This window comes from Physeter macrocephalus, chromosome 14 (genome assembly GCF_002837175.3).
Source record: "Physeter macrocephalus isolate SW-GA chromosome 14, ASM283717v5, whole genome shotgun sequence".
Classification (NCBI taxonomy): domain Eukaryota; kingdom Metazoa; phylum Chordata; class Mammalia; order Artiodactyla; family Physeteridae; genus Physeter; species Physeter macrocephalus.
Window position 1 is genome coordinate 113,818,014 of NC_041227.1, and position 25,276 is coordinate 113,843,289.

Here is a 25,276-nt window from a genome sequence, read left to right on the forward strand (position 1 = left end):
ATTTTGCTTACAAGAAAGACATTTTTTTGCTGGGGTCGTCAGAATTTGGAATAAGAACATTCCATTCGGAGTAGAGGACACATCCTCCAGCCCTGCTTCACCACTTTTAATAACTGCTCTGATCTTGCGCTACCCACTTAATTTCTTCGGGCCTCAGTGACTTCTTTTGCATGTTACGGGAGAGGGTTAAAGATTCTGGCGCTGCCCCTGAGCTGGCTTCTGGAGAGATCAAAGGCGATTTGGGTTGTGGAAGGCTTCCTAGAGTCGGGGATGGGGTAGGGGGTGGGGAGCGCATGGAGCCATGATTAGCTGTGGATTCCTTTCCCAGCCCTCACTCGTTTAATCGTGTTTCTCTTGCTTGGCAGAGGGCGCCAACGGCGACGCGCGGGCGGCCAGCTCCAGGCCAAGCCCAGTGCGCCTGCAGGAGCCGGCCCCTTCAACCCGGCGCGGGACACAGAGCTGCGGGAGGAGGATCTTCTTCAGCGCGGACTCAACGCCAGGGCGCCGCCTAGAGGTCGGCAGTTGCCCCAGCCTCATCCGCCAGCGACCACAGCTGCTTCCGCAGCCACGGCCAGAAACTGGGGGGAAAAAATCCAGCTCGGGTTTCAGGAACACGGCTTCTGGCACCTTTGACTTGTCTGAGACACTCCCCGCCCTTAATGAACCCTAGGAAGGGACGCTGGCCTGGAAGGCCCAGAAATATTTATTCTTGTGACTCTCACTAAATGGGAGGGGGTGGGTGTCTCAATTTTGGTTTCTTTGAGGATCCCGTGTTGTGCATCTGTGTCTGCACTGCCTCCTCTCACCATCCAAATTGTCCGGCCTCCTCCAATTATGCTAGAACTCTGCTTTATCTTCAAGGAGGAAAGGGAGTAGGGAAGAGTTGCCCGTAAATCTAACAGCTTGGTCATCTACATTTTCAATTTTCAGAATAATTTGGAAATGGCAGTGCTTTTGGAAAAGTTTTCGGAAAACTTTTTTTTTTTTTTTTGCGGTACGCAGGCCTCTCACTGCCGTGGCCTCTCCCGTTGCAGAGAACAGGCTCCGGACGCGCAGGCTCAGCGGCCATGGCTCACGGACCCAGACGCTCCGCGGCATGTGGGATCTTCCCGGACCCGGGGCACGAACCCGTGTCCCCTGCATCGGCAGGCGGACTCTCAAGCACTGTGTCACCGGGGAAGCTCTCGGAAAACTTTTGAGGGTGAAAAGAAACATTGCCTAAATGGCCTTTACTCACTAAGTGACCATTAACTCGTGTATGAGTGACATTCAGGAGTGTGCTTGTTGGCACCAGCGCCCCTGTTGGTGGGTGTCTGTGCTGAGCATTTGAAAGTTGACTGTGGGGCCAGGTGACCTCGGATGAAAAGGCTGCCCGGCATCCATGGTTTCGGGTACTGGAGGCCCCGTGCAGATAATTTTATTTGTTAAACTGGAATCCATGGCCTGGGTTCTCAGGATGGGGTAAGGGGAAGCCACAAAACTCCTGAAAAGTGTGTGAAATGTGTGTGTGCTCAGGTGTGTCATTCTAAGGCTGTGGTCTCTTCCTTTTTTTCAGATTCCACAGAGACCCAGGTCAGCAATGGGCAGGGAGCCAGCACACTGACCTGTGTCTGCCCCTCCCCCAACCTAGGAGGGCAGGGGTGGGTAATAACACTCTTGAATGGTATGGAAACTGCTGCCCCTCAGGTCTGCCCTCCTCCTGTCACTAACAACTCCCAGAGGCAAATCCTCTCTGATGGAAGGAGTGACTCTTTAGTTAAAAATATATAGAGCAAGATGAAGGGTGAAATAAGGGAATTGGGGCACATAATGAGGAGGGGAGCTGGAGGGGCGTCCCCATGCATATCCTGGAATATGAATGTTGGGATGGCAACAAGCCCCTTCCTGTCTTCCAGCTGTTAATGAGCTCCCTGATTCCTCCTTCTTGGTGAAGGGAAGGGGCCAGAGGGCATCCCCCACCCCTTGCCAGCTGAGGCAGAGTGGGACTGCCTGAAGCATAGTTAACCTTTCAGAAAATTTGGGAACTGTAAACCACAGCCTAGTATTTTCCCGGTCCATTCCACTTTTTATCCATTTTGTAAAAATTCTCAGTAGTGTTTTAGGGCCTTTTCTTGGAGGGGGAGGTGGTGGACTTGGCTGGTCACGCAGGGCCACACCTGTGTGTCTGTGTGAGGAAGGTGAGGGTCAGTGCACCAAATTCCCACCTGGGTCTGCAGCTAGGCCTCAGTCCTGTACCCAAGACTTGCCTGAGCCTCTTAGACCCGAATCCTTGGTTGTTTTGTGAAGAACTGGGAGGCATGGTGGAATTCCTTTGCTCTCCCACCCAGAAGCGCACCTAACCAGGCCCCTCCAGCAGACAAAGTGAGCAAGAAATCAATAGCTTTACTCCTAGTTATCTGGAGCCCAAGGCGAAAAGGGATTTTTCTTAGTTTTGGTTCACGTGGTCGAATTGCGATGCCAAATCCAGATTCCACAAAGTTTTGTAAAAAACAAACGGCTCAGAGCAGAAAAGAACTATGGAGAGGATTCGTGGAGGCCCGGGTAGCAGTCATTTTTGTTTGATTTTGAGGCTTTTAAGGAGCCGGAGAGGAGACGGTGGCAGAGCTCGGCAGAGGCCAGCTTGGACACTACTAGGCCCTGGCCCTCACTTCCACTTCTGCGAAGACTGGCCCCTCCGTTTCTCCTCCGGGCACCCTTGCCCGGTTCAGACCTTCGGACTCCCCTCTCCTCCCTTCTAGCAAGTACCTGGCAATAAATGGGGCGGGGCAGGGCAAAGATCTGGTGGCTAGAGACGAAAAAAGGAAAAAAAACCCGCTTTCGACGGAAAGATGCAAAGAACGGAGGTCAGGGCGTGGCTGGCAGAGCCCGAGCTTTAGCAAGCAAGGACCGGGGCGCCTAGCTCTGCCTCGCGAAGAGCGGGGAGCCGAGCCGAGGACGTGCGCGGGCTCGGTGCGTTTTCGGTGCGGGCGGTGGCCTCCAGCCCTCGCGAGCGCCGAGCAGGCCGACCGGGCGGCGGGGACCGCGGGCCAAGCCCGAGGCCAGGCCGCTTCTCTCCACGCGGACACGGTCCGTCCGGCGAAAGAAAGGGGCCAAGCGGGGCTTCCACGGCTCGTAAACTGGTTTCCCCTTCCTTTAACCCGCCCCCGGCCGTCTTTCTTTTCAGGACAGGAGGGGATGTAAACCGTTTGAAGTTCATCAACACGGTGAAGTTTTATTGTATTTCCTGTCCCCAAGATTTATACCCGGGAGGGGGAGAGGGCGGCCCCGCAGACTCCTCCGCTCTCTCGGACTTCCCCGTCGGACACGTGGCCGCTGGGACCCTCGCCTCCCGGGCGAGGCCGAGAGGGAGCCGGGCCGGGCGGGATGGAACCGCTCGCTCCACGCCTCCAGCCCCTTCCGACGGTCGCTCCCGCCCAGCGCCGTCGCCGCTGCCCAGGTAAGTCCGCCGCTCGGCCCGTGCGGCCGCCGCCGGGTGCGGAGTGTGCGCCGGAGCACCTGTGAGGGTGCGGGGTCTGGAGGGGCGTAGGTGGCAATAGGGGACATCGGTGGGCGGCGGGGAGCGAAGGGCCCAGGCCGAAGGTCCGGAAGGAAGGAGCAAATTTCCAGGTTTCATCTGTGAATTCAGAGTAGATTGTCTTACCTGGGACAGCTCAGCCTCTGTGGAGCCGGGGTAGGGTGACTTCCTGGCGACTGCTCAGGTCAACCCGCTTTCCCTTCCAGTCCTGGGTTTCTGTGTGCCCCCTAGTGTTCCTGATACTTTCTCCCGCTCTGCTTTTTGGCTCCCTCTCCGACTGTCAGTTTTTCTCCACTCTCTTGTCTATCCCCGGTTCAAAGTTGGGGTCTGATGTAGGGCTTGAAGATTTGGCCTCTCAGAGCTACCCTGGATGACTCTGGAATAGAGGCAGTAGCCAGATGGTGACCATAGACATACCTTGATAACAGTTTGAAGTTGAGAGGGAAATCTTTTTGGCTGTGGAGACCTCCAGCTGCAGAGACAGAGGCTGAGAGGCAGTGACCAAGCAGGTATATCCCCAAGGCCCTGCCCAGGCCTAGGGTCCCCTCTGACCAGGGCTCCTGGGAGAGAGCGAAAGTTCCTGGAATCTGAGCTGCCAGGACCAGCTCCAGCATGTTTTTGCCTGGAGGCAGGACTCCAGTTCTTTGGACATGTTGTTTACTAGCAACTGTGTTCTGTTTGGGAAGAGGTGGAGGAAAATGGAGTTAACTGGCCACCCCTTTGGACCCACAAAAATGGCGGCAGGGGCCTGCCCCCATTGAGCCCTTGACCCAGAGCGTGAACTGGAACTGCTGAGTGAATTAGGTAGTTTCATGTTGTCGGGCCTGGATTTCTGAACACAACGACATTAAACCACCCGACTCACGGCGGTTACTGCTTCTCGCTTAGCTGGAGGAGTGGGGGTGGGGGGGTAGTGAAGCAGAGTCAGGACTACTGTATCACCCTTGCAACATGGTGAAGAGGTTTGATGTCCCTAACCCAGGAGCAGCAAGAATGTTCCCTGGAGAAGAGATCTGGGATGTTCTAGGGTGTCTTCCACTTCTGTATTTGTTTACATGTGTGTTGGGAGGGAAAGGGGGAATGAGGAGCATTGCACTCTCCAAAGGCACGTTTCTGGGCTGTTCTACAGAGTCAGAAGGATCTGAGTTGGGGCTTCAAGCTTCCGGCTTGGGCTCCTGTGTACATCTAGACTTTCCAAAGAAAGTCTCCCCAGCTTGGCAAATGCTTGATTTCAACAGAGACACAGGGGGTCCTTGAGGTCTTTGTAACTTTTTGTAGGGTAGACAGGGCTCCACCTCAACAGGAAGCTTCAGGTCCTTGAAGAGGGCTCGACAGGAAGCTTCAGAGCCCACTCTGAAAGAGAAACATCAGAATCCCTTGCAGTCTCAGCCTACAGGCCCCCAGGGTCCTTTCTATGGCCCGCTAGTGGGACAGAGGTGGGTCCAAAAAAGTCCTCCTTTTTCCCATCCCTCAGCTGGCCCCTTCCCCACTGAGTGGCTAAGCTTCCCCTGTAGACCCTTGGGCTGGGCTACGGGTATACGCAAGTCTGGAGGGCCACCTCCCACACCCAGAGGTGCCCGTTTTGCAGGCTTGTGGGGACCCCAGACTGTTGGACAGTTCAGCCCAGACTGATGGAGTGACAGGAGATGGAGCAGGGGCGGGTGGGGCGGGGCAAAACTGGGATACCCTCTTTTTTTTTTTTTTTTTTTTTTTTAATGCGGGCCTCTCACTGTTGTGGCCTCTCCCATTGTGGAGCACAGGCTCCCGACACGAAGGCTCAGCGGCCATGGCTCAGGGGCCCAGCTGCTCCGCGGCATGTGGGATCTTTCTGGACCGGGGCACAAACCCGTGTCCCCTGCATCGGCAGGCGGACTCTCAACCACTGCACCACCAGGGAAGCCCAGGGATACCCTCTTTGACCCCAGCCCTCTCCAGGCTGCTAGCTCTCTGCCCAGGAAAGGAGTAACTAGAAGTGCTGACAGAAGTAGGGGTACAGTCCAAAGCATAAGCTCCCTTTTGTTCCCAAACTTTTTCCCCTGCTTGAGGCAGAGGAAAGGCAGAAAGGGGCCCGGGGAAGAGGCTCGACCGCATGGGGCTCTGGCTCCGGGCTGACTTGGAGGGCGAAGGGTGTCTCTGAATAAGTGGACCCTGCTAGGGTGGAGGAGGCCCTTGGGAGACCCACCCTCAGCCTGGGAGGAAATGCAGCCCTCAACTCACTGTCCTGGTGAGCAAAGGCCAACAATGCTGTCCCTTGACAGTTTCTTATCCTCTGGTCTGGGTGAAGATGGTCTGGAGTGTCCTGCTGCCTATACCGTCCTTCTCCTCCGGCCTCTCACAAAGCTGCCCAGCCACTCAGAGCCTGACTGTCTTCCATCACTGGCGTCCCTTTGCCACCCCCTCCCAGGAACAGTGCTGTAAAAAGAAAAAAGGGGGATGTTAGAGAGAAAAGAGGAAATAAAGTCTTTGGAAAGCAGAGTTTTACAACAGCCTCAGGTTTTATGGAAGCAATTCCGTAATAACCTTCTACCTGCTCAGCTCCTTTCCGCCCCGCCTGCCGCCCACCCCGTTTGGCCTCCTGGATGCCCCCTCTCAAAGAGTCAGCCACCCCCACCCCCAGCATTCCATATTCCTGGTGGCTGATAGTTGGTAAGAAGATTCCCGAGTTCTGCTTGGGCCGCTGAACTCTCAGTCCTTCCTTTCACCTCTGACATCCTGGGAGGGAGGTTTGGGAGAAGATTTCGTTACTTTACAATTAAAATCCCCACTTGGAGTGTGTGGAAGCACTAAGGATTGAATCCATGTGTGCAGATTCGATGTGATCCCTTTTGGAGTCTGTTGTGTGTAATGGGTGAAGGCTCTGTGGGCCTTGATTTCTTCCCCCCTGGAGCAAGTGTCCCCACACCTCTTTCTTTCCCACAGTGGGTCTGGACTCTGATCCTAGGTCAGAAGAAATAACTCCAGGTGCTTGGGGACATAGACGTGGGGACTTTTCTAATTTCGTTGTACACAGCAGTGCTTTTGTATGACCTCCACAGTTACCTGAGAGCTTTCACATTCAACCCATTTCTGTTCACTGGTCAGATTCACACTTGTGTGGGACACGTTTGTGCACGAGTAACGGTGCCTTCATCCCCGTATCCATTGCTACCATGAAATAAGCATCACACGATGTACTCTGTCCCTGCGGTTTTGGGTAAGAGACACAGTAAAGGATTTCGTGGTCAGACAAAAAAGTCACCAAATCTCATGACCTGCCCTGGGCCAGGAATTTCTTTCACCTTCCAGAGAAATATTTTATTTTATTTTATTTTATTTTCCAGAGAAATATTTTAGAAGGAAGTTGTAAAAGAATCCAGATTTAAGTCACATGTGTTTGTGGATACGGTATATATTTTGCTTGAATATCAAGTCAACAGGCAGATTTTCAAGTGAAGCTTCTGAATCAGCTGATGTTTTATAGCCACAATTCAAGTACGCAAATATTCAAGTCTTTTGCCCTTTCTATAAGTGTGTGATGGTTATAAAAATGTACACACAGGCTTTTGGGTCATAGATCTTATATGAGCAGACTTGTAAACCCATATCATTCAGAGGGGTTATACACGCATCACGTATGCACCATTAGATCTTATATACAAATGCCCAAGCACATTTAGTATTATAGTTGGGCAGATTTATTTATTACATATTCTATACACAACATAGAGCACAGCACACGTGCACACTGGGTTCCCCATAAAGAAATATTGATTTGAAATATAGGTACAGGAAACACACATCTATTCAAGTATGCATGCATAAATTTCAGCTTAGCTTATCGATTAAAAAACGTTCCCCCTTCTCCACTTACTGTTTTTCTTTTTCTTTTTTCTCCTTGCTTTTATTTCCTTCCCTCTGTTTAGATTTTCTCTCTCTTCTTATAGTGAAGGGCCTTCCAAAAGCAGACCTTAAACCACAGGCACTCACCGGCTGGTCCTGGCCAGGGCTGGCCTCTGCTTTCCCCACCTCAGCCTCCTTCTTGGCTCTTGGCTGCTCTGGGCCCTACTGTGGCCAGAAGCTGTAGCTTTTCCCTGCCTGCCTGCCCTTCCTGGAACTATCAGCTACTGGCCCCAGCTCTGTTCAGGCGCAGTGCTGGTGCAGAGAATGGCAAAAGGCTTCGAGAGGGTTTTCCTTCTTTCTCTTTAGGACTGGGGTGAGGTGGGGAGCAGTTTGGTCTCTCAGGGCAAAGTGACCCCCACTCAAGCAACCCCTCTATTAAGCAGCTCTAGAAGCTGGGCTCCAGGGGCCGCAACTGTTTGCTTCTCTCTGTCATGGTGGGTACCATTGTCTGGGAGAGAAAAGTATGTTTTGGGGGGGGTGGTCCTCAGAGCACCCAAACAAGGGGCTTCCTCTCAGCTGACCCTTTAATCATTTGCCTGAGCTGGAATTGAGCTTCAATTTGAGGCAGCAGTGCTTTCTAGAAAGCCTGGCTGAAGTGGGACTCCTTGCTTGCTGTATCTGGATCCCCACCTGGAGGAGATGAGAGCTGGGGCACAGACTCCAGGGCTTGGGTGCTATTTCATTCTCTTCCCTCCAGAGCCACCCCTCCTGAGAAGACGATGAGACCTCCAAAACCTGTCGCTTTGGAATTATTTCCACCCTCCAGCTCGTTTGTGAGCAAAGACTAAGTTCTGGTCTCAGAAAAGAGGCCTGGGTCCCCTCCTTACCCAGCGCACCCAGGAGCCGCCAGGAGTTAGGGACAACTCACCAGACAACCAGCAACCCACAAACCTGAACCCTGTCTGCCGGGACACTCCACCCTGTAGAGCACAAGTCATGAGGCTGAAAGTTCTTCATCCTCTAACTTCTTCCCTAAACTAAGTGGCTCTCTCAACTTCTCTCTTGTTGCAAAGAGAGACAGCGGCAAAGCCAGGGCCAGAGTGGGAACCAGAAGGGCTGCAGCCAGAGCCCAGCGTCTGCACAGCCTGGGTCTTAAGAACAGCCCAGTGCTGTGACTTTGCCATAAATTTAAAAAAAAACCCTGCCCACAGCCCACAGGTCCTTTTGGGCCCTAATTTATATACTACAGAAAGTCATATACTCAAGCCCGCCTTGCTTCGTAACACCATTATTTACAGCAGGAGAGGAGTTTTTTTTTTTTCTGAAGAAGAATATATTTATTACAGGTAAAGCCAACAGCAGACTCCATAGGTCTGGCAAATCGAGAACAGGTGCTTTGCCTTAACTGTGATTCATTCACTAGGCGCCCAGCTTTTTCCGCTGGCGAGTCCGGGGAGCTCCCTCGACTTTCCCAAGCGTCCAACCACTACTTAGAAGAATTTGCATCGGATTTCCCACTTGGGTCCTATGGAAAAAGCAGATCTTCACGCTGTTTGGTTCCGGATCTGCTGGGCTGTCGCCCTCGGAGAGCTGGAGTGGAAAAGGAGGGGGCCGGCTGGGCGCCGGCATTGATCTTTAAAAAATCATTTTGAAATCGCCATAATGTGAAGAAATATGGCGCTTTGCCCTCGTATTTCACACGTAATGACACGAGATGGCTTCATTTGGAAAGAAAAGCGGGCGGGAGTGTGTGCGTGTGCGGAGGTGATCCGCAGCTTTCTGCAGGGCAGAGGGGTACGTGGCCCAAAAGATAAAACCTCAAATTAGAATGATCCCGCTTTTGTTAAAACGACAGGACTGGGGCAGCCTATCTTAAAAGGGCCCAGGGTCGGAGAATGCTGAGAAAATCGGCCCCAGCCTGCCCGAAACCCGCCCGGGGAGAGGATTGGGTCTGTCCAGGGGCCGCACCTCCCTGAGAGCCCACACCACGAGAAGCCACGGCACCCAGGGCAGAAGCCAGAGGAAAGACGGCTGGAGATGGGCCAGGAAGCCAGCCGGTGGCCCCGAGGGAGCCCCAGCGCAGGGCCGCCGAGGAGACATCAATAAAGCGGGCTATTTGGAAGCTCCTGCGAGACAGTCTGCAGGAGGGAAAGTGGCGGGAGGGCGGGAGACTGACCCTGCAGGCTCCCTGTCTATGCTGGTGTCCAGTACAGCTTGTTTGGAAATCCTCCCGAGCAGGAGAGGCGAAAACTCCGACTCACCTCCTTTCTCACTGGGTGGCAGGGGAGATGGGTGGAAGGGGAGATAACTCTGGACCCCTTCCCACACCTCTGCTCTGCTGACACCTTAGGGAAGTTCCCTTAACCCTTTCTCCTGTTTGGCTCCCCCATCTGGGCAATTTTAAGGGTCTGTTATTCAGTGGAGGAAAGGAGAAATGGCTATGCACCCCCCTTTCCTCCGACCAGGGCCAGAGAGAGGCCCAAGAAATTTAAACGAGCTTTGACTATCTGTATTAAACTCGTTCAGAGGCTCAACTTTCCAGGGGCTGATGAATCCCTTTAACCTCATGCGGGTTCTAATTTCAGGACAGCTCAATTTTAGGACACGATCTTTGGACACGCAGTCCCTTTTATTCCCTTCTCTCCTCCCTCAGCCACTGAAGGGTCAGGAGAAACTCCCAGGCCTACAAACCTCCCAAACTAGTTACAGAGTCCCCTCCAAAGCAGACAACATCCTATCAGATCCCAACTTCTCCCCCATCTCTTTTACTTCATCTCCAGTGGCTTGCTGCTGCGCTGTTGTTTAATAAATATCTGGTGTCAGGGGACAGAGAAGAGGAAAGGAGAGCCGGCGGAGTGGAGTGGAGGTGTGTTTGTGGGGGGGACGGTACCACCTCCTCTTTCTTTAATTATGCCCTGGGCCTCTCCGGCTGCTCCCCAGGCTGGGGCTCGCTCCCTCCCTCTGTCCTGCGCTCCCTCTCTCCCTCCCGGACCCGTCTGGGGAGAGGGCTCCACAGCCAGCGTCCCTTCCGAGGCAGCCCGCTGCTTTCTCTCCGCCTCTCCTCCGCCCCCGCCGCCCCATGCCGAGAACGGCCCCCCTTCCTGCAAAAAGCGGGGGGGGGGGGCGGCCGGCAGCTCGGGCTGAGGTTACGTGGCCGCCGGAGCCCTGACGTGATAGCACATTGCATCAGCATAAAACAATCCATCCTCGATATGGAATGCGGTGCGGACGGATGACAGCGAGAGCGCAGCCCCCTCGTCCGATTGATTTATGTCGGAGCTGACGCTTTATCAGGCAGTCGGAAAAACTTTGACCAATCATTTTGCAAGGAGCGCTGAGCCAGGCTGCTCCACTGTACTTTGTTGGCTGAGAAGTTGAGCAGGGGTGGGGGTGGGAGGGTGGGGGGCTGGGGGGTTCGCGTCCGAAAGCCCTCACACCGGTCCGGGTGCCACCTCTCCCTGCTTGGGCGCCGCGCGCGAGCTCTTCCCTTCCCCCTGCGAGCGCCCGGATAATGTCTGAGAATGTCCATTTCTGGGACGCTTAGCAGCTATTATGTCGACTCGATCATAAGTCACGAGAGTGAGGACGCGCCTCCAGCCAAGTTTCCTTCCGGCCAGTACGCGAGCCCCCGGCAGCCGGGCCACGCGGAGCACCTGGAGTTCCCCTCGTGCAGCTTCCAGCCCAAAGCGCCGGTGTTCGGCGCCTCCTGGGCACCGCTGAGCCCGCACGCGTCCGGAAGCCTGCCGTCCGTCTACCACCCCTACATCCAGCCCCAGGGCGTCCCGCCGGCCGAGAGCAGGTACCTCCGCACCTGGCTGGAGCCGGCGCCGCGCGGCGAAGCTGCTCCTGTGCAGGGCCAGGCGGCGGTGAAGGCGGAGCCGCTGCTGGGCGCGCCTGGGGAGCTGCTGAAGCAGGGCACGCCCGAGTACAGTTTGGAAACTTCGGCGGGCAGGGAGGCCGTCCTGTCTAATCAAAGACCCGGCTACGGGGACAATAAAATTTGCGAAGGAAGCGAGGACAAAGAGAGGCCGGATCAAAGTAAGTTATAAAAAGTGAGGAAATACCCAGGCCGAAGGCCAGGCGAGGGGGAGGGGAGGGGAGGGGAGAGGCAATAAACTGCGGACAATGTGAAGGGAAACCGCGGCGACGGCCGGAGAGCGAGCGGGGGCGGAGGGAAGATGGAGGGAGGCAGCTGAGTGCCCCAGAAAGGGAGACTGAGGCCGCTGGAGGAGCGCCGCCCCCACTCCTCCAAGTCCACGGGGGACCCGGGGCGCAGGGACCAGCTCGCCGCTCTCTCGGCCTCCCTTCCCCCACGCCCCCGAGGCCCGGGCTGAAAGCCCGGGAAGAAGCCGACCACCGCCGGCTGAGAAAGGAGCTGGCAGGGCCGGGGAGGCAGCCAGCGAGGCCGAGAGCCCGCGCGGGCCAGGGCGGGAGCGCACCGGGCTGCCTGCCGGCCACCGCACGCTGGCAGAGCTCCCCGCGCCACGCGCACACCGTAAAAGCCGGCCAAGGGCTAGTGGGAGGGGGCTGATTAGGATTTTATTTGCGATGCAACAGCTTGACGGAGGATTGTTTTTAGCAGATCTCGCTCAGTAGCCGCTCAGGGTCCGCAGCCGGCGCCGGGAGGGGCGCGGGAAGCCCAGGACCCGGAGACTGAGCCTCCTCCCCGGATGCGCCGGCCCCTCCCCGGGAGCCTTCCCTCCGGTCGCCCCCTCCCCTCCGTGGCATCCGCGCCCGGCTTGCAGCTTCCTTTTCTGCGGCTCCGGCTACTCTCCGCGGGGCTCCCTAGCCCCAGCCAGAGCTGTCCGCCTCGCAGGGAGTTGACGAATCGCTTCCGAACTTCGCGGCCGACCCGCTGCGTGGAGAAGGAGAGATCCCGAAAGGACCCTGGGGAGTAGAAGGGTGGGGGGAAGAGAGGCTTGCGGAGAGGCTAACTTTATCCTCGGAACGTTGTTTCTCAGCGTCTCCCACCCCTCCAAAAGCACCCCCGCCAGGAACCGAAGTTGGCTAATTTCCAGGATGTGCTGCTCGCTACGGGCGGCAGGAGGGGAGTCGCGGATTTTTCGTTTTTTAAGGTTGAGAAGGGCAAATTGGTCGGGGCTCTTAGCCCCCGAACAATAACCTGCAGGATGGTGGGCACAAGTCCTCACCTCTTACTCTTTTTGGAGAGTGAGGGTCAGATTCTTTAGTCTCTGCTTGCCCTGCCGGATTTCCCATCAGCAGAGTGGCCCACAGGCCCTTTGGGGGTGCCCTTGCCTTCTGGAGGGTAGAGAACTGCCCAGCTCCCCTGAGGTCTCTGTGAGGTCCCACCATCTCCAACCTGCCAGGGTGAATCACAAGAGCTGGCATTTGGGTAACACACGGCTCTTCCCAAACCCTCCCTGCTCACACCCAAACAGACCCCCACCCCACCCCAAGCCCACAGACTCGACCTGGAAAGTCGATTACGGCAAGGCAGCAGTTTGGCTAGAATCAATTATTAACAGGTTTTTTTCCTCTTTCATATTTAATGCGGCTGTGGGTCCCATCCCAGGCAATCCCATTAAGGAAATAGCACTGCAAATTGGTAAGACACGGTACTTAGTGTAGGATGAACCAGATTTTTTTTTTAAATATTCAGTGCTTTTCATTTGGGGTGAAGGAATCTAGTAGAGGGTGGCTGTTATTTTTAATTGGCTCTGCTTTATTTGGCAACTTTTCTGAGTTCGGGGGTAAGGAGAAGAGAAGCCTGTATACATGTTTGTTTCCTCTTTCTTCCCCTCTTCTACTCAGTCACCCCTTCCCTTTCTCTGTTCCCTCTCACCACATGGAGCCAGTTGGAGTTAGCTTTACTCTGAAGGACTTCTGTTACCCCCACATGATCCATGGCTCCCCCCCTTAGGACTGGACCAATCTTGCATCCCAATTTCCCTGAACTTACTTTAACCAAACTGCGAGCTGAGCAGGAGTGGAAAAGGAGACTATTGCAACCATCAGTTATCTGTGAGCCCCCAGCACTCCCTTGTCCACAGGCTGGAGTTGATAAATGGTTGCACTTGGGTTGCATGTGAATTGGAGTGTGCTGGATGTTTGCGTCTCTAAATGTGAATCCCTATTTGTGGTGTGTTGCGGGGGGGCAGTGAGATATCTGCACAGACACACATGGCTGCTGCCATGTGGCCAAGAGATGCAAGCTTGTGATCAAGGCAGGAGGGTGCACTCAAACTGGACTGGAGGGCCAGGAGGTCTCTTGGCTGTGGCTGAGCGGAAGCCACTCTCCTCTCCCCCAGCCCAATCCTTCTCTCACCTCTCAGACCTAGAGCCAGGACCCTTCAGTCAGCCACCACTAGTTAGTCTGGTAGAGCTGGTGGGGGAGAGGGCTTTAGCCAGGCTGGGCTCTGACACGAGTCCTAACCAGTTCCGACCCAAGTGGAGAAAGAGACGGAGTGAGGACCTGGGGCAGGCAAAGCTTTGGAAGTGGTGAGAAGCCTGGCACACGTTTGGCTCCATGCTGTCCAAATAACTCACCTGGAGGTGCCTATAGCAAGTCTTGACCCACCTCTGGAAGCCTTTCTGGGAACCTGAAGGCCCAGGTGCCCCTTTCTCCAATGTAAGATGGGGAGTGGAGACCAGGGGTGCTCCCTCTTGGAAGGAGAACACGGGGACCCTTCACCCCCTTTCCTTTCTTTGATTCTATCGCTGCTTCTCTTTCAGCCAACCTCTCCGCCAACTGGCTGCACGCTCGCTCTTCCCGGAAAAAGCGCTGTCCCTACACCAAATACCAGACGCTGGAGCTAGAGAAGGAGTTTCTGTTCAATATGTACCTCACCAGGGACCGTAGGCACGAAGTGGCCAGACTCCTCAATCTGAGTGAGAGACAAGTCAAAATCTGGTTTCAGAACCGGCGGATGAAAATGAAGAAAATGAATAAGGAACAGGGCAAAGAGTAAAGATTCCCCCCAGCCCTCCCCACCCCTTCCCCATCTCATGCTTATTTATAAGGGATGGCTGTGGAGCCTGTGCTGTCTGGGATGTATTCAAGTGAATGGGGAAGGGGGTCTTTTTCTTCAAAGTCCTTTTCTGCATCTAGAGCCTCTCTCCTTTCCTTTGCCCTCACCTGTCCTTCTCTTCTCCCTGGGCCTCAGGAGGGAGTTTTATTGATTTAGAAGGTAGATGTAGTTGGTTCCTAAGAAGGTGATGGGCCCCAAGGAAAGAGTGCCCCTAGTAGAGCCCCTAGCAACCCTCTTAATTTTCCTGGGAAGCCCCAGCCCCTCACTTTCAGCCTGCTTGTTTCCCCCCTGCACCTATCCCAAAGTCACCCAGGGACACTCCAACTGCACACAGCCCAACAGACGCCCACCTGCATAAAGCCTGGAGCCCACAGTAACCATGGGAGGGGCTCACACTCAACACTCAAATGAAGTGACACCCTAAATGCAGACCATCACACCCCAAATCTGGCGGAATAGCCCACAGACCATCAGGCAAGTCCAGGGTCTGCCCCTGATGCAATTACACGCCAGGCAGAAGTCTAGAGACACACTCCTGAATGAGGCGCTGCAGCTCAAAGGGCCCAGCGTCACAACACCATCCCCACGGAATCCTTAACTATACCCGGGCATGGACTCAAGGGCAAGTGGGGTAAATTCAGCTCCCAAGCTAGTGGGTTAGAAAGGGCAAGGAAAGGCAGCGGTGGTCTTATGAGAGTCTCTTAGGTTTTGTGAAGGTAGTCCACATACACACATTTTGCTGCAGGAAATGTTTAATTCTGCACGTTGTTTTCCTCTCCTTCCAACAAAAGGAGGTCAGATCGTGGGTCGTAAGCCTTGGCAATGTCGTCCTCACGCTCACCTGTGCCCCGCTTGACAGAGACTGTAGCTTCTCTTGCTCAACACCGGCCCTGCGTTCTTCCGCATTCTCCCCAGCTCTGAAATCAACTCTGTTCGGCCAATCCACCTTGCACCAGCGAGCCAAGTCGCCCCTGTAGAAACCCCCCTCCAACCCTCCATCCTCTGCTAGCTCTACCCCTCCATAGGCGGAAAAGCCAAGTCAGGAGAACCCGATGGAGAATTTATTGTGAATCGATTGCCGGGCTCCTCTCCAGAGCAAGTCGTGGAGGAGCAAAGACTCCCCGGGCGCGCGGAGCTTGACTTCTTCCTCCCGTCCTGCCCAGTCTGACCCCTGCGGAGGAGCCCCGGGCTTGTCAGCTGCCGCCCCAGCGCAGAAGCGCAGAGACCAGCCCCAGTGCCTGGCTTTGCCTCCCTGAGACTCGGGCCTGGATGGCGATCTGCGCGCGCGTACGCTTCTGGGGAGCAGTCCCGCTTGCTAAGGAAAGAGGCGAAATCGCACCTAAGCATTAGGCCGGAGCTTACTCTCGGCTTTCTTCCCTCCCCCTGCTACCCCACCTCTCCAATCCCCTTCAATTCATGGACTCTCGCTCCTGCTTCTCCCGACCCTGCAAGGGGACATTCCAGTAGAACTTCTTTTGCTTTGTCGGTGGCAGTCGTGAAATTGTGCTGTGTTTTGTGATTTCTTTGGGGGTGATTGTCTCGCCTGTTTTCAGTTGTTGCTTATATGGGAGGGTTGTGGGTGGGCGTGGGGAGGGTGAGGGGCTTAGAGCTGATTGTTTGTTTTGGAAGGAAAAACACAAAGAAAAAGAACAAAAAATATATATCACTCTAGAAAATAAATCTCTCCTGTGTGTCATTCTGTGTTGGCTCGGCTCACCTGACCAGAGGTAGAGATGCTAGTTCCAAGAGGGTGGCTTGGAATAAAGAGAGAGTCCTGTGCCCAAGAGGTTGCAGGGTGGGCTTCCTAGTGGAGCTGAGAGCTGGTCCAGACCAAGGTTCCCAAGACCACTGGTTAAACTGAGCAAGAGCCTTGCAACAGGAGAGCTGGGAGACTGGAGGGGAAGAAAAGGAAAGATTAGTGGTTTGGAGAGGGGTCTGGGTCTGCAGGGAGCAATGAGAATCTTCCTCTTAAGTTGCACTAGTGACTTCCCCACCACCTCCAGAGCCAGAGGATGGCGAGGCCTGCCCTGCCATCCCTGGAAGCAGGTCCTCTCTCAGCTGGCTGAGAAAGCCACCTTGCTTTGGCCACTTTAAAATCTCATGCAAGTGAAGAAGGCAGTAACTTCGTTCTGCTATTCCCTGAAGCAGAAGGATGGGATGCAGATAGAGGCCTCCGGAAGGCCAGGCTGTCCTTTCTTCCACTCAAAAAGAGTAAGCCCCTTAGGGTTTTCAATCCCCACCTGGAGTTTGAGGCTCCAATTTGAGCCACAGGGTAGCAGCCTTGGTGTAAGGCGGGTGGAGTTTGGTAGGGGTGGAGGCAGCTCCTACAGGCTGCGCGAGATGGTTGAGTGTGAAACAGAAATGGTTCAGGAGGAAAAAAAACAACAACAAAAAAACCTTCCCAGTCGGACCCCAGAATTACATTCGGTTTCAAGGCACCTTTCTGTCCCCCTCAGACTGTGGCGTCCCACCAAAGCCTCAAATGGGGAGCGCTGTTCTCGGCAGCCCGGCCGTTCTCATCCAGCCGCTGGGATTCTGCTTCTGCCGGGCTGGCGCTTGGGAGCCGCCGGCCTCCTGCCAGAGCCTCCCACCGGGCCCACCCAGCAGCGCTGCAGTCCGAGGAGACCCTGAGGTTGGGGTAGAGGTGGGGACAAAGCCTGGCCCTCGAGAAAGCAGCCTGGAAGCGAAAAGGCCCTGCCTACCCCTCTCCGGCGAACGGAAGGATGAGCTAATCGGAGAGGCAGCAGGAGGCAGGAGAACGCGAAGCTCCTGATACGGCTGGGCCCCAACCCGCATCCTCCGAGGAGGGTTCCAGTCGATATATAAAGTGAATCTGCCTTTAGAGCTTGTGTAGAATGGGCTCCCTCCCCATCCTGGGCTCCCAGGAGCCAGCCCGTGCTGAGAGTGAGCCGAAAAGGCCGGATTCCGCCCAGAGGAGACGCGAGAAAGTGAGGCAGGAACTGAACGGAGTGCTGCGGGGTAGGGGGCGAGGGCGCCCCGGGAAGCCTCCGGCGGCGGCGTCTGGGTCCCCAGCCCGGGGTGGCTTCTTTAAAAACAAACAAAGGCGAAGATGCGGAGGCTCGGAAGCCGGAGATGGGGAAATCTGCCGTCATAAAAGAGAGAGATTCAGAGAGGGGGACCGGGAGAGTGCGAGACAGAGGGAAGCCGGGAGAGGAATTCAATGCCGTGTGCGCAGCAATAAAAGAATATGACCGCTATAAAAGTTTATAGCGTATAAATTTCTGAAGGTTAAGAAACTAAACAGCAGCAAAGCAAACAGTGAGGGGAAACTTTCCGGAGCGGAGAGAGCCACAGCTGGGCCTGGGCTCCGGGCCTGGCGGGCGAATGGGTGGGCCTGACTGGGCCGCCCCCATCCTCACCCTCCCGAAGTGCAGGGCGCGGGGTTTCCGGGGGCCCCAGGGGGCAAAGAGGGGCGAGGAGGGAGGGGGGAGGGAAGAACACTTTTGTTGTCACAGATGCTTCACGGAACGCAACTGGGACTCGTCTTTGTTCTTCGCAACCGCACCCCCTTCCAGAATCGGGCGTCATAAAGAGAAGCCCCCTGCACGCGCGCTCGCGCGCACACACACACACACACACACGCACACACGCAGGTCCGGCGGGGCCAGACGTCTGGGCTCTGGCAGCCTCTTGATCCTTTTACAGTCTCGTCCCATCCTCTCAGGCCTCCTCTCCCCCCACAAAAAGCCCAATTGTTTCCCCTCAGCATTTGAAACAATCGTGCTGGATTTGAAATGTGCTCGGCTCCCCCTTTTACCGGCCCTAAACGGCGCACTGCTCGGCGGTCTCTGCCCGAAATTAGGGGCTTGAGGCGGTGGGTGGGGCGAGAGAGAAAAGCTTCTGGTTTCTTTTTCGCTCCTTATCCCCTCTCCGTGTTTGTTTGTTTTTGTTTGTTTGTTTGGTTTGTTTGTTTGTTTTGTTTTGTTTAAATTTTTTTAGCTTATCTGCACAATTTTCTGAACCACTGCCTGATTTCCGACGCCTTTTCTCTCGCCCGCTCTCGTTTCCCTCGCCCTTTTCTGCTAATACTGAAAGTTTCTCCGTATTGTCGCCGCACTGGCTGGCTCTCTGAGAAGCGGGAGGAGCCGGTGGCGGCGGCGCCTTTTCTCAGCATGGCCGCTAGATGGCACCCTTGCTCCACGTGAAAATCCCCCGTGCTGCGGCTGCCGGCGCCCGCGGCTGCACCTCGCACTTCGGTCGGCCCTGAATCTACGAATTGAGCGCTACCAAAAGTCATGAATAATTTGCCCAGAATAAAAATATAGGGTTCATTGTGGCCATTTCCCCCATTTTGTAGATTTGAGATATAGTGGCGTTGACCCCCTCTCCTCAAATGGTCAATTTTCTGAATTTCCCCCAGGAGCAGGGCTCAGGGCTTCTCACCCTGTTTCTACGTTCGGTGGGGCAACAAATGCATGAAAACGGGGAATAATAGTAATAATAGGACTAGTGGATCCAAATAAAAGAGGGGGATTGGTTCGGAAAAATGAGGTTATCCGGGGAGGGGGGCGAGAGGAATGTCTGCGGATACGGGTGAGCAGGTCAGGTGAGAGGGGCGAGCCGGCAGAAGGTCGGATATAGAGGAAGCCGCCCCAACATGCTGCGGGATCGGCGGGAGAGGGAACCGGGTGAGCCAGCCCGGGGTAGGGGTGGGAGCACTTTGGGGAAAACGGATCCGTGGCTTTGGCGGGGATTCGGAGGTGCCCAGAGCCGGCGGGGCGACTCCGCATGGACCGAGGCTCTAGAGCCTTTGTATGTGGCTGGGGCTGGGCGGGGCGGCGCCGGGCGACCCAGGCTCGGGGCAGGGGCTCCCAAGACGGCGAGGTGCGAAAGGCTCGGATATTTCCTCGATCGATCTGGGCGCTCCAATTTGGGCCGTCAAAAAAGAGTGCGTTTTCCGGATGGATGTGGGAACAGGCGCAGTGCAGGAAGTAGGGGCTCGGTTCTCCCCGCGTCCCGTCCCGTGGCTTCCAGGTGAGAGCTCGGGCTCCGTGCCCCGCGGCCCCGGCCCCAGACAGACCTGGGGAACACCGTTCCCTTCGCAGCTTAGCAGCTTGGAGGCCTGGACTTCAGGCATTTCTCGCTCTGAGACCTGAGCGCTGTCAGCCTGCGCATAGCCCCCTTAGTTTCCACATCTCCCATTTCGACCCGGCCCAGCCGATCCTTGCCCTCCATCCGGACAAACGCGTGCGAGAAATGGATGCCCCCCCCCCACGTAAGATTAGCCCCGCTGCAGCCTCTCCTCTCCTCCCCCAGGACCGGGCGCGAAGAGGCTAGCAGAGTTTTCTCAACTTGAGTTTCTCTAATAAATCTACGCTCCGTTGGGTGTTTATAAATTATCTCCTCGCTCTTTCTTGTTTTTTCTTATAATAGAAACATTTTCCTTCCATCAGGAATTTCTGGCACGGTGTAGGGATGATTTAGAACAAACCATTGAATTTCTACCTCACCGGTGAGCCCTCAAATCATGACCATAAAATCCCCGGCACTTGATAAAAATGTTCTCTTCGGCAACAACTTAACTCTGCTTTCCGCTGCCTCACCGCCCCCTCAGCCTGGAGCTGAAAATTCAAGACCCTGGTCCTCTCCCCTCCTTTTCTCCTTTCTCTCTCTCCCTTTCAGCCCCTCTCCCATTCTCCAGATTCACTTTTGAAGGACCAAGTGGCCCCACCGGTACCTTCCCTTTGGAAAAGGTGATAGTTTCATTTTTACAAGGGTTGGGGTGAGTGGGATCCCCAAAAAGCACCCCTCCAAAAGGAAGCCACTCTCTCGTGAATAAACAATTGATCAATAGTGGATCGAATGTATTTGTAAAGGCTCCACCTTTGTTACTAGAAGATTTCTTTATTTCTCTCTCCCTACCTTCCTTCTTTCCTTTCCTTTCCTCTCCTTTCTTTTCCTTTCCTTTCCTTGTCTTTCCTTGCTCAGTGAGCCACTTCAGGAAGCCATTGGTTTGGACCCTCAGATTGGGGCCTTCTAAAGCCTGGCCACCATTGTCACTAGGCCCAGTAGGCCAGGAAAGGCAACTGGCAAGATAGTGTGGTATCCAGTCAGCTGGGTCCTGCAGTCTGTTTCAGGACGTAGGTCCTCAGGTCTGGAGGGAGAGCAGGGTTTAACTAGAGGCTCCCAAGGGGAGAGGAGAGAAAATGGGGGACTCAGTGACCTTGCTGCATCCAAATCCCTTCTACCCCAAAGTCAGTTTAGGTAGTGACAGTAGCTCAAAGGACGGTGAAGGCTAAATGGTGCCCCTCCCATTCATACACTCTGCAGTCACTGTCCAGGGCAGAGGAGGGCACAGGACAGTGGGCACCAAGGCCAGGCACCAGGGCAGCAGCCTCCACTGCTCTTCCCTCCCTCTGATGTGCTGATGAGCCTGGAACTGCCCTCTCAACCGACGGTGATGCGGAAGGTGTGGAGGACTGGCCTGGGAAGGTTGGGAGCCAGTTGGGCTTGGTTACTGGGTCCCGAGGCCTGGGTGCAGGACTGGGGCAGCCCAACTGAATGTTATCCTGCTGGTGGCATCAGGCCCCTCTCCCATCACACAGAGTTGGTCTGCCAAAGGCTTACTGACTGGGCTCCAGTACCTTGAGACCCCCTCCCCATTCCAGCAACCCCCTTCCAGGCCACCCGAGGTTGTGTAAAACTGCAGGATCGCAGTTGCAGGGTGAGCTTTGGTCAGGACTTCACCACTGCCCATTAACCAGAAAGTTTCGGCTCTTCCTCCTGGTGCCTCCTCAAGGTCTCCTGGATCCCTTCGCCAAAGAAAAGCCTTGTCTGTTTGTTGGAAAATTGGTGAGTGGCCTGGGTGGCGCAGAGAGTGTGGTTTGGGGGCTCCGGAGAGGGAGTGGGGGCAGGTGCTTCAACAGCTGAAGGAGGCGGGAAATCTCTGAAAAGTCACCGTTTGCGCCGAAAAAAACTCATAATCATTCTCATTTCGGCTTTGTCACCCCCACCGTGCTGCAGTCGGGTGGCGGGGGCGATCGAAGCTGCAGTTTTATAGCTGTAGAGGAAAGAACTCGTAAAATGCTAACAGCTTTTATGCGCTGCGGCATAAACAACAACAGACTCGGCTTTATGGCGTTTTATAGTTTGTTAAAGAGTTTACAGCCGTTTTTGGGGGCCGGTTACCCAGCCGATTCCCTCCACACGATAGTTAAACCTTTATCAATAATAAGGAAATTGATCATTAAAGCTTTAAATATGACTACCTCGTTTGTTTGAAAATATGTTTAGGAGAGGAAGCTGTATGATTTGATAACTTGTATTAAAATACCAATTACATTTATAGGACCTTTTAAAACTCGGTGCAATTAAACCGTGTTCTTTTACATTTTTCCGAAGCGACCCTGACATTTAAAAAGACTCCAACTGCCTCGTTAAAATCGCGAAATTAACAGCGTGCCTACGCCTGGCGCGTTGTGTATGTGTGTGCGTGGTTTTTTCCGTGCGCCCCACATCAGTCTTTGGGGGTGGTCTGCGAGGGTATTTGATTTGTTGTGAGGCGAGAGATATCTCATTAATGTAGGTAGTTAAACAGATTTAATCCGTATTCATTCTCTCTCCCCCCTCTCCTCCCCGCTCTCTCCCCCTCTCCCCCTCTCTCTCCCTGGGTGTTTTTTTTTTTTTTCTTCCCCTCCTTTTTTTTTTTTTTTCCTCGCTCTCTCCTCACTCCCTGGCGCTCTCTCGCTCTAGCTCTCTCTCTTGCTCGCTCGCTCTCGCTCTCACCCTAGCTCTGCGTTCTGTCCGGGAGGAGTACGGAGAAGCCAATAGGATGCGGGGTCTCTAATGGATGCAAATGATCATGAAAAGACAGTGCAAAATATGAAACAACTCATTTGCAGGGAAGTAAATCACCGAAAACTGTTTATGAACTGGCATCCCTTCTTCGAAATGTAAAGCGAGGACCTCTTTAAGTGGCGGTATATTTTTTGGGGGGGTGGGGGGTGGGGGAGGGCGAGCGAGCCGCGGCTGCCATGCAAGCTTAGACTTTTGGAGGCTTCGCTGTCCTTTTCTATTCCTGGAAATCACAAAAAGTGTGGTGGCTTCGAGATCTTCTTCGCCTTTTCTTTCTTTTCTTCCCCCCCCCCTCCTCCTTTTCCTCTCCTTTCCTGGCGAGGGTAACTAGGAGCCGGCGAATCCGCGTTTTTTTCTCTCTCTCTCCCTCCCTTTCCCCCTCCCCACCCCCTCCCCAACAGCCCCCAACTATAGCCGCCGCCGCCGCCGCCGCCTCAAAATTCAATAAAATGAGCTCTTATTTCGTCAACTCACTGTTCTCCAAATACAAAACCGGGGAGTCCCTGCGCCCCAATTATTATGACTGCGGCTTCGCCCAGGACCTGGGCGGCCGACCCACCGTGGTGTACGGTCCCAGCAGCGGCGGCAGCTTCCAGCACCCGTCGCAAATCCAGGAGTTCTACCACGGGCCGTCGTCGCTGTCCACGGCTCCCTATCAGCAGAACCCGTGCGCCGTGGCGTGCCACGGGGACCCGGGCAACTTCTACGGCTACGACCCGCTGCAGCGGCAGAGCCTGTTCGGTGCGCAGGATCCAGACCTGGTGCAGTACGCAGACTGCAAGCTCGCCGCCGCCAGCGGCCTGGGGGAGGAGGCCGAGGGGTCCGAGCAGAGCCCGTCGCCCACACAGCTCTTCCCCTGGATGCGCCCGCAAGGTGAGCTCGCGTCGGGGCCGGCGGGGGGAAGGGAGACCCCGGGCCCAGGCCGGCACGGGGGGCCGGGCAGGCCAGGCGCGGTTCCGCCAGCCCCTGGAAGACTTGCTTGCTCCGTTCAGATGGGCTCCCCCTTCTTTCCTTCCTTCCTTCCTTCCTCCCTCCCTTCCTTCCTTCCTTCCTTCCTACCTTTCCTTCTTTCTTTTTTTGTTTCCCTTGAAGGAGGTCGCTAAGCGACATTTCCTGAATCCATAAACCCCTCACCCTGCCTGACTTTTTTTCTTCTTCCCCTCCTTTTTTCCCCTTTTACTGTTTTATGGGGGGTAGTGGAGAAAGGGTGGTGGGAATGGGGCGCTCAACTTTTGCACTTCTCAATTGCTTTATAGTTTAATTACCCTGAAGAAACTTTTCTTCTGGGGCAGAGGCTCTGGGGGCTTTTCAAGGCGGGTCCATTCGTCCCCATCCTGGCTTTTTTATTCTTACTTTTCCCCCTCCTTCACATCCTTCCTTCTAAAGTTAATGGCACTTTTAATAGATTCAACCACCCCCGCCCAACTCTCTGGTGCTGGTTACCAGGGCAGGGGGCTCCCCTTTCTGGCTCCCTTAGATTCAGTGGTGTCTGATCCCCCTCACCCGCCCCCCCTCGTCTGACCGCGGCCTCCCAGCGCTCCCGCCCCTGCACGGGGTAGAAGGTCCCCTGCCCTTATTATACTGGTCTCCTAGGCTGGTTCACGAATCTTCCAACCTACTCTGTCTCTTCCCCCTCCCCCACCCTCCCCTCCCCTCTGTCTCGCCCTTTCCCCCATTCCCAGCAGCCGCTGGACGCAGGCGAGGCCGACAGACCTACAGCCGCTACCAGACCCTGGAGCTGGAGAAGGAGTTCCTATTTAATCCCTATCTGACTCGCAAGCGGCGGATCGAGGTATCGCATGCGCTGGGACTGACAGAGAGACAGGTCAAAATCTGGTTCCAGAACCGGAGGATGAAGTGGAAAAAAGAGAACAACAAAGACAAGTTCCCTAGCAGCAAATGCGAGCAGGAGGAGCTGGAGAAACAGAAGCTGGAGCGGGCCCCGGAGGCGGCGGACGAGGGCGACGCGCAGAAGGGCGACAAGAAGTAGGCTCCAGCTGGGACTGCCAGGGCCGCGGCCGCCCTGCCTCCGTGGGTCACCCGACAGCGCTGCCATCGCCCGCCCCCGCCCGAGAGAGCTCTGGCCCCGCGAGCGGGGCCCGGAGCCTGGCCTCCCACCGCAGCGTCCCCGCCGCGCCAGTCCCCGCTAGTGGTAGTTTCTCGTAATAGCTTCTGTGTGTGAGCTACCGTGGATCTCCTTCCCATCTCTTGGGGGCCGGGGGGGAAAGAAAAGGATTTTAAGCAAGGACTCCCTTTCCCTGCTAGGGTGAGCGGCTGCGGCCTGGCTGAGCCCCACCCCCACGCCCCTGCCCCGTGTAAAAAGCCTCCTTGTGCAATGGTCTTTTTTCCTTTGAACGTGCTTCTTTGTAATGACCGAGGTACCGATTTCTGCTAAGTTCTCCCAACAACATGAAACTGCCTATTCACGCCGTAATTCTTTGTCTCCCTCTCTCCGTCTCTCTCTCTCTCTCTCTCTCTCTCTCTCTCTCTCTCTCGCCTCGTCCTCATTTCCCCTCCCACCCCCCTCCCAGCTGCCCTCCCTAGCTCGCTGGCTTTCTCTCTGGCTTCTCTCTTTTCCTCCAGCCCCCCCGCCCCCGCTTTGGTTTGGCAATTTCGTCTTAAGTGTTTCTCAAAAGAGGTTACTTTAGTTAGCATGCGCGCTGTGGGCAATTGTTTAAAGTGTTCTTAGGTTTACTGTGAAGAGAATGTATCCTGTATCCGTGAATTGCTTTATTGGGGGGCGGGAGGGCTAATTATATATTTTGTTGTTCTTCTATACTTTGTTCTGTTGTCTGCGCCTGAAAAGGGCGGAAGAGTTACAATAAAGTTTACAAGCGAGAACCCGAGACTTGCCCGGCCCGCGCTCCTCATTTGCTCCCGGCGCCTTACAGAGCTGCGGAGGGGGGGAGCCGGTCACCGGGCTCCTGCGTCCGCCTGGCCGCGCAGTGGAGGGGGCGGGGGCTGGAGGCAGGTGGTGCGAGTCCCTTGGCCCAGGGGCGCAGGGGGTGAGGGAGGCGGCTGTGCGTGATTGGAGGAGAGACGAACGAGGGAGGGGAGCCGAGAGAAACCCCCTCCCCCTCCCTTCGCGTTCCGAGGCTGCCGGCCCCGGAGACCCCTGCGCCCAGGCCATGCTGGAGAG

The 25,276-nt window shown here is 55.3% G+C and overlaps 2 protein-coding genes across 2 annotated transcripts; both read left to right on the plus strand.

Annotated features, from left to right (window-relative positions):
* Positions 1-10,783: 10,783 nt before the first annotated feature.
* HOXB9 (homeobox B9) lies at positions 10,784-15,801 on the plus strand. The gene is made up of 2 exons (XM_007109418.4): positions 10,784-11,371; positions 14,027-15,801. The coding sequence occupies exons 1-2, from the start codon at positions 10,855-10,857 to the stop codon at positions 14,260-14,262; spliced, it is 753 nt and encodes a 250-aa protein (XP_007109480.1). The 5' UTR covers positions 10,784-10,854; the 3' UTR covers positions 14,263-15,801.
* Positions 15,802-22,586: 6,785 nt separating this feature from the next.
* Positions 22,587-24,127, plus strand: HOXB8 (homeobox B8). Its single transcript, XM_007109419.1, has 2 exons — positions 22,587-23,010; positions 23,820-24,127. The coding sequence occupies exons 1-2, from the start codon at positions 22,587-22,589 to the stop codon at positions 24,125-24,127; spliced, it is 732 nt and encodes a 243-aa protein (XP_007109481.1).
* Positions 24,128-25,276: the final 1,149 nt, after the last annotated feature.

Coding starts and splice junctions, on each gene's coding strand:
- HOXB8 (XM_007109419.1), top strand. CDS start 22,587: ATGAGCTCTTATTTCGTCAACTCACTGTTCTCCAAATACAAAACCGGG. Junction 23,011..23,819: donor CCCCTGGATGCGCCCGCAAG/GTGAGCTCGCGT, acceptor CCCCATTCCCAG/CAGCCGCTGGACGCAGGCGA.
- HOXB9 (XM_007109418.4), top strand. CDS start 10,855: ATGTCCATTTCTGGGACGCTTAGCAGCTATTATGTCGACTCGATCATA. Junction 11,372..14,026: donor CAAAGAGAGGCCGGATCAAA/GTAAGTTATAAA, acceptor CTTCTCTTTCAG/CCAACCTCTCCGCCAACTGG.